The 8401-nt window shown below is 38.0% G+C and overlaps 1 protein-coding gene across 1 annotated transcript in view; it reads right to left on the bottom strand.

Moving 5' to 3' along the window:
- Positions 1-3052: 3052 nt before the first annotated feature.
- The window catches only part of LOC144694995 (membrane protein FAM174A-like), a 65608-nt gene continuing 60259 nt past the window's right edge, over positions 3053-8401 (bottom strand). The window contains exon 3 of the mRNA XM_078565842.1: positions 3053-3908. Within this exon, the coding sequence (XP_078421968.1) occupies positions 3890-3908 (19 nt within the window). The 3' untranslated portion in view covers positions 3053-3889. The remainder of the gene's footprint in view (positions 3909-8401) is intronic.

Below are 8401 nucleotides of genomic sequence, written 5' to 3'. Positions count from 1 at the left end.
GCACCACAGCGCTATCACTTGCCCATTAGGACTCATGCCTAACATTCAGGTGCTCCGCCTCACCCTCCCACTTAGCAATGCTGCCAGTCTAACATGCACCTTTTGCAACTTCCACATACCTCTAGTTATTCAGCTATGGCAGGGACATCACCGACAAACTGCAACAGACTTACTAACATTCAAGTGCAGAGCTTGGAGCACATCATTTCCAGCGTAGAAATAGTGGCCAGCTATAGTGATATCACATGTGGATCCAGCAGTGATCAGCATCTGGTGGCCAATGTCTCAGCTTCCATTGTAGCACAGGCAGAAGTCACCCAATCTCTCAATGCTGCAGTGGAAGCTCAGACAGAGGTCTTGCTGCTATGCAAGCTCAGCTTGGTGCCTTGCAGGATCAGACTGCTGCCGTCATGGATGGCAGTACTCAAATGAGCATGCAGGCTCTCTCAATGGTTCAACAATCTGTCATCCATCAGATTACTAGGATTCCTGAGTTACCGTCCCCCTCTCAGAATGACAGCATTCATGCTTCCACCACTGTCACTCTGCCAGAGCCCTTAGTGTTGCCTTTCAGCCTGCTAGCTCAGACTGCTGCCACCAATGCCGAGGTCGTGCAGTCCGAATCTGGACCCTTAAGGCCTAGAGCTGTTTAAAAGAATCCTGCAAGGCCACCAGCTGTTTCCCCGACTGAAAGCATTCGACCAGCCGTGCTGCAACCAGAAGGGTGAATAGTTCAGTTTTGTATTATTAGATTTGTTGGTGGATAAATTACTTATGGAATTTTTTTTTGGTGATGGCTTTTGGCCAAGAGGATACTGAAATGATATCAAGTGAATTAACCGGTGAGGAATTGTGGAGTAACAGTGATATGTGGGGATGAGACTTCAGGGAAACCGGAAAATAAGGGGTCTCCCACTTAAGATGGAGATGAGGGGTCTCCCACTTAAGATAGGGATGAGGAAGTTTCTTCTCAGAGGGTCATTAATCTTTGGAATTCTCTTCCACAGAGAGCAGTGGAGGCTATATTCAAGGCTGAGCGAGACAGATTTTTGATCTAGATGGGAGTCAAGAGTAATGGGGAGCAGGCAGGAAAGTGGAGTTAAGGCCATAATCAGATCAGCCATGATCTTATTGAATGACAGAGCAGGCTCAATGGGCTGAATGGCCTACTCCTATTTTGTATCATTATGAAAGCTAAAGGCATATGAGGCATTCTTTTTGACTGGGATCTTCTACTTCTAGGCTCTGCTCTTCATGATTTTCTGAAGCGCCCAGGAGACTATTTAATTTTCTCTGGATGTTGGCTTGCCCATTTCAGCAGCTGTAGTGAATGAAACATTACAGAAGCACTTGTCTTTCCTACCACCCAGAGATGGACTCTCAATGAAAAGCACTATGAGCATCATGAGGCTGCCCCGAATGCATGATTAGTTTAATTCTAGTGAAGCCAAAGGGGCCATTTTGGGGTTGAAGCAGTGGCTGGAAGTCCCACTACCCCCCTCTTTCAGCAGGAATCTCAATGATAGGGAAAATCCAAGCTTGAGTGTCTCCATGAAACAAAAACAAAAGTTGCTGGAAAAACTCAGCAGATCTGAAAGCATCTGTGGAGAGAAAGACAGACGTTTCGAGTCCGGATGACTCTTCTTCAGAACTAAAGAGAAGTAGAAATGTGGTGAAATATATACTGTTTAGGGGGGGTGGGACAGATGAAGCTGGATAGAAGGCCAGTGATAGGTGGAGGCAAAGGAGAGATTGCAAAAGATGGCATAAACAAAAGGTCGTAGGGGCGTTGATGGTGGTGATACTGGCTAAAGGAGGTGCTAATGGTGACATTAAGAGTAGAAAACAGGATGAGCAAGTGTCTCCATGAACATGTGTATCAATTTTTAGTATTTAGCATTAAGAAAAAAAATGCCTAAACAGCAACATGATACTTTATTCAGAGAAATTATTGGGCAAATAATAATCTCACAAGTGTTCAGTTGATATTTTTCCAGTTATTCAAATTTCAAGGAAATTACGATTTGTTTTGCTCTTAGGATAAATTGGAGATGCGAGGATAAGTTTTACTTAGTTTTGAGTTTTTTCTGTTGACGGTTATGGTGAACATTACTCCGTATTATAATAGTGGGATACAATGTTTTGGTTGAATAATAAATGAGACAATTTAAGAATATTTAATTCCCAGGAAATGCAAAGTAAGCTGTGTAATGAATGTGTTTTTGCTATCAGTTTTATTTTTCTTTAGGGATGACATTTACAATTGATAAGCAACCATTGTCCAACTGCCAGACTTTTAAGTTGGGCACTAACATTCATGAAAATGCACTGATTTCAGATACAATTTTACCAAATGCTTTTAATCAATGTTTTTACTGTGAATCTCCTACTTATATCCTCACTGTACCATTCTATTCTCCTTCAGTCATGGATAGGACAGTCTGAGCAGTAGAATTCTTGACAGGAGAGGCAGTGGCGTAGTCACTGGACTGGTGGTCCTGGGGACCCAGGTTCTAATCCCACCATGGCAGATGGTGGAATTTGAGATCAATTTTTTAAAAATCTGGAATTAAAAGTCTGATGATGGCCATGAAACGATTGTCATAAAAACCCATCTGGTTCACTAATGTCCCTTAGGGAAGGAAATTTGCCATCCTTAAATGGTCTGGCCTACATGTAACTCCAGACCCACAGCAATGTGGTTGACTTTTAAATGTTGGGATGGACAATAAATGCTGGTCCAGCCAGCGGTGCCCACATCCCATGAACAAATAAAGACTGCTCCTTCATGGTTTTACAAATTTGCCTTCGATGGGTGATGGAACTTGCTGCTGTCTTCCTCCCACAATGAAATGCTTTACTTTGAAAGTGCTCCATTTAGTGAGTGAAGATTATGGATGTCAGCAGTACCCACAAATGGTAGCGACCCGTTGCCACAGACAGAATGTATTTGCTCTCTTATTGTCGGTGATTAGTACGTTTTGGTATGGAAAGATGTGTACCTTTTCTTACCCTTAGAGTGTGTATTCCAATTAAATAATTCAGCAGCAAATTTTTATGAGTTTTAAAATAAAGAAGGTTATTTATTCTCAAATATTTGCCCTGAATTAACACAATATCACACACTTGGTCTCATGTACATACACACAAACAATTGCACTGGATAAAGATAATACACTTTAATAGGTTACAGTTAATCTAGTCTCTGGTTTATGATCTCCGGTCTCCAATGTGCCAGGCCTGTGGTTTCTTGAATGAATTTAATGATTTAAAGCTGAAGTGAGGGTCTTGTAAAGTGAAGGGTTCACAGCAGGTTGTGACGTTTCTAGTAGTTGAATATCTAGCAGGTTGGTTCTCAGGTGAACTTTGAAACAGGAACAGGTTAAATACTTGGGCTGCTTGATGACTTGCAGCTGGTTTCAGAATCTGGTTCTTAGACTGGCTGACAACTGATGGTTCTTATAAGGCATAGATGACGCTGCCTTTTCTGTACTTGCTGCCTCTTTGGTGTTTCTCTGCAGACTATCCTGGTCTTTCTGAGTCTTTATATAAACCTCGTTACCTCAAGCCAATTTCAATCAACATGACCAATACTGACAATCATCCAAAGCTATCACTACATAATAGGAGTTAGCTGGTGGTCTTTCACATTTAATTTGTCGATAACTGGTCTTCTCAGCTTTCTTTTGTTTTGGAGACAGAGTCTAGGAGTCCGCTGACTCTCTTTTAAGTAATCTTCAAACAATGGCAGGCGTGAATTCCACAGATAACATTCGTCATATATCCATTCCAGGCAGAGGCCCCCATCTATGGTTATTGATTCAGAACTTTCTGGAAGCTTGATAGTCCACGTTGAATGAGCAAAGGTCACCTGACCCCTTCGCAGCCATCAGTTCATCAGTGTCCATCTTAAACAAATAAAAGATAGTTCTAGAAGTTTCCATACTCAATCCATGTGTAAAGTTATGAATATGACATGCCTTTACTGGGGATTACACCCATGTTTAAATTCAGTCTGACTCAAAGTTAAGAGTTCAATATACAGGGGATATCTGAAGCCATTTTTCTTTTAAAAAATATAGATCTCCTTCAAGGTATCATAACATTGTTTCTTGAGCTAGGTAGAATTTTGCTTTCATTAGTGAAAAAACCAATTTATAATTGGTCTAGTAAAATTATTTAATTCACAACTTCATAATAAAAGGCAACACAATGTTCAAGGTGCAAACATCTCCAGTATTTACTGTTCTTGTAAAAGCTCAAAAACTAAAATCTGTAGTTGTTTTTCTTCTGTACTTGTAGGAGTTTTGGCTTTAAACTACAGTCACTATAATTATTTTCCAATTATAATAATCAGTACAATTACTGCTCATCAACACAATCATGCAAACATTAAATTGATGTTTCACTAAGCTTAAGTCATTTTTTCATCCATGTTATACTTAAATGTTAAGTGCTAAATTCTATCATAATTATAATTTAGTTTATCTTTAACCTTTATTGCATGAATAGGTTTACTGACAAATGAAAGCTTGAATGATGATTGATGCTGTACAGTTGAAAATCTAGACACTTTAGACTTCGACTAGCATGAACAATAAATTCCATTCTTAAAGGAAATGGTTTACTTAATTTTTAAATCATACTGGCTTGAAATATTTATTCTTCCTACTTAAGAATGGTTATGATCCTTTTGGATTAAAAATCTGGTCACGTTGGACCAGTTTCGAATCAATGAGAATCATTTCTGGAAACACTGCATACCAACAGCTGTAAGGTGGCTAAACTAAATTAGGTTGAGATCCCATTTGTAATATCAAAGCAGGTTGGACAGAATCAGCTCAATCAGTGTACAGGATCCGGGAATTTAAAATATAGGTGAGTTATGTTCAAAACCATTTACACTTGTATTTTCCACAATCTTTTACATAGGTTCAAGATTCAATTTGCCCAAAATGGCTCCCCCCACTGCCCCAGAAAAGTGTCCACAGCCAAAATTACGAGATTCCACTGATCTCACAGGTTTGGGAAGGCTCTTCAATTTGCACTCATTTTCTTAGGGACACAGGCAATATAGCAGGCAAGATTTTCATATCAAAAATATTTATTTTATTTAGAAACTGACTGGCATACAATGAAGCTATTTAATGGTTATAGCTTTCATTTTAAATCAGCTTACTCACAGGTAGATGATTGGCACCCTTACTAAAAATCTCTATTTTAGCTAATCCCCATCTTTACTTGAATTAACAAAACTGCACCAGGTTACCACCCTTAACTATATCAAGAGGTACTTATTAAATGGTACAAATATTTTTACATTCTATTACCCTATCTGCTTGTACTGGTTCATGGAAGTTTCTCTGTTTGAGATTATGTAAATTCATTTTAGCAGAAATTTGAACTGTACCCTAACCAGTGCAATTTCAACCACACATGAAAGCAAAAACTCTACCCCAGTATGTTTTAGTACTTAGTGCTTGACTTTAAATAGTCTTTTCTTTTTAAACTGTCAATATACATTTAGTTTACACACCAAAAAAACTTAAGATATAAAACTTTAGAACCTTGTATTGTGAAGCAAAGGCAAAAGCATGGTACAGTCCAACTGAAAACAATAACCTATCTTTTTCTTGCTACACATTGGCATTTTCTGTTTTTACAGCAGAATGAATGGTTACCCATAATCACTGCAATTTAATTATTTCAATGACAGTAATTTTCCAGTAGCCAACTATAGCTCATCATTTTATAAACTAGCAGTAATTGTGTCACAATCGTTCATGCCTCAATGTATTTTCAACAGTTGATACAGCATCTGCAAAATCAGGGCACACTTGATATTTGATAAAGATAGAAAAGGATATTTAGCATAGCATTTGTATACAAAATCCACAAAAGTTCATATATATTTGATTTATTAACCAAGTATTCAGTTTAGTATATTTCTCCAAATGCTGTATACAGCATTAAAAATTTACAGAAACAATGTTCTGTAGCTAGCTCAAAACAAAATTTAAAGACCCTTTTAATGTAAGAGAAATTCTTTACCAAGACTAATGGTACAATCCATTGACAATGTTAATATTCATGTAAATGTTATTCATCAGGTTAGTAAAACAGAATTTGAAGTTGACCTACTGCTAACATTTTCATTGGTTAATTTTATATTTTCAATTATTATAGCTATAAAAATATGTTCAGGTAGTTGTGCTACAAACATTTTAATTGAAAAAAATAAACCCTCTGATTTGAATGATGCTGAGACAAAGTACAAAGCCTATTTGTAATAATCAGCTGGCACAAAAAATTGTGAATCCAATAGATATGTTTTAATTTTTTTCAACTCCTACCTTTATGTTCAACTAGGATAAGCTCAGGTTATGAGCTGGAAGAATATATATGCACATCAGTGAAACCACATTATGATGCTCATTTTGTGCCTTGAAGTGCAGACCCTTTCTTGGTATATTTCCCCCAAAGTACAGCAGCCAAGACAGTGTTGCACTGACTTGCATTTGTAGAGCATCTTTCATGACCTCAGGGCTTTGCGACCAAATAAGTACTTTTTGAAGTGCAGTTATTGTCATTATGTAGGAACTGCAGCAATCACTTTTCAAACAGCATGCTCCACATGTTTTTAGAGAAGCTGGTTGAGGAATAAATATTGGCTGGGACATCAAATATTTGGGACTTCAGTTAGTAGGGTATCTTCATGACACACTGAAGAGGTCTTCCACATAAATGAAGGTAAATTACCAGCCTTGGGTAGATAGACTTTATTTTTCAATGGGATAGAATCCATTTCCTACCAATGAGCTTATTAAATAGGAATGTGGACCTTTCAGGCAACTCTAATATCCATATTAATAGAGTATCCAGAAGGAAGGCATGCTAAGTAAGTGAAATCTGAACAACACATCAGTATTCCTCCTTGTGATATCACATGCATGAGCTTGGCTGATATCCAAGATCAAAAAGGTCTCCTAAACAGGCCAAGAAAGAGTAAAGATTATTCCATTAGTGGTGCAGTAGAATGGGGTGATAGAAGTGTAACCTCTCTATGTCACTGTGGATAGGTGGGAAAAGCCAGATGACAAGTCATCCCAAATCAGTCCTCCCACTTAGCTCAGAGTCATTTTGGTGCAGCAATGGGGTCACAGCATGGTCCTTTTCATCTAAATGTATATACGCAAAAATAGGTGGCAGGTCAGAAGATTGGAAAAAGTATGAAGACAGCAAAGAATGATAAAAAGATTAATGAGGGAAAAATAAGAGTATGAGAGAAAGCTAGCTAGTAATATAAAGACAGATAGTAAGAGTTTCTATAGATATTTAAATAAGTTAATAAAGTAAGCATTGATCCTTTAGAGAATGTGTCTGGGGAATTGATAACAGAAAGTAGGGAGGTGGCAAATGAACTAAACAGGTATTTTGCTTCAGTTTTCACTATAGAGGACACAAGTAACATTCAGAAATAGCTGTAAATCAGCAAATGGAAGGGAGGGAGGAAGTGAGGAAAATAACAATCATCAGGGAAGTGGTATTGAGCAAATTGTTGGGGCTGCAGGCTGACAAATCCCCAGGTCCAGATGGACTTCACCCTAAGGTCTTGAAAGAAGTGGTGAGATAGTTGATGCACTGGTTTTACTTTTCCAAAATTCCCTTGATTCGGGGAAGGTTCCATTAGATTTGAAAATAGCAAATGTAACTCCTTTTTCAAAAAGGGAGGGAGACAGAGAGCAGGAAACTATAGGCCAGCTAGCCTAACATCTGTCATAGGGAAAATGTTAGAAGCTTTTATTAAATATATTATAGCAAGGCATTTAGAAAAAATCAACACAATCAGGCAGAATTGACTTGGCTTTGTAAAAAGGAAATCATGTTTAATTAATTTATTGGAGCCCTTTGAAGGAGTCATGTGCTGTGGATAAAGAGGAACCAGTGGGTGTACTGTACTTAAATTTCCAGAAGGTATTTGATAAAGTATTACATCAAAGGTTATTGCAGAAAATAAAAGCTCATGGTGTATTGGCATGGATAGAAGATTGGCTAACTAACAGGAAGCAGAGAGTTGGCATAAGTGGGTCTTTTTCCAGTTGGCCGGATTTGACAAGTGATGTGCCATAGGGATTAGTGCTGGGGCCTCAACCTTTTACAATTTATATAACTGATTTGGATGAGGGACCAAAGGCACGGTTGCTAAATTTGCTGCATAAAGATATGTAGGAAAGTAAATTGTGAAGAGGGCATAAGGAGGCTACAAAGTGACATGGATAGGTTAAATGAGTGGCAAAGATCTGGCAAATGGAGTATAATGTGGGCAAATATGAAATCATTCATTTTGAAAGGAAGAATAAAAAAGATTATCTAAATGGAGAGAGATTGCAGAACTCTATTC

The sequence above is a fragment of the Cetorhinus maximus genome, chromosome 2 (genome assembly GCF_964194155.1).
Source record: "Cetorhinus maximus chromosome 2, sCetMax3.hap1.1, whole genome shotgun sequence".
Lineage (NCBI taxonomy): Eukaryota > Metazoa > Chordata > Chondrichthyes > Lamniformes > Cetorhinidae > Cetorhinus > Cetorhinus maximus.
Note: the sequence above shows the minus strand (reverse complement) of the source record. Positions and strands in the feature narration are given on the sequence as shown.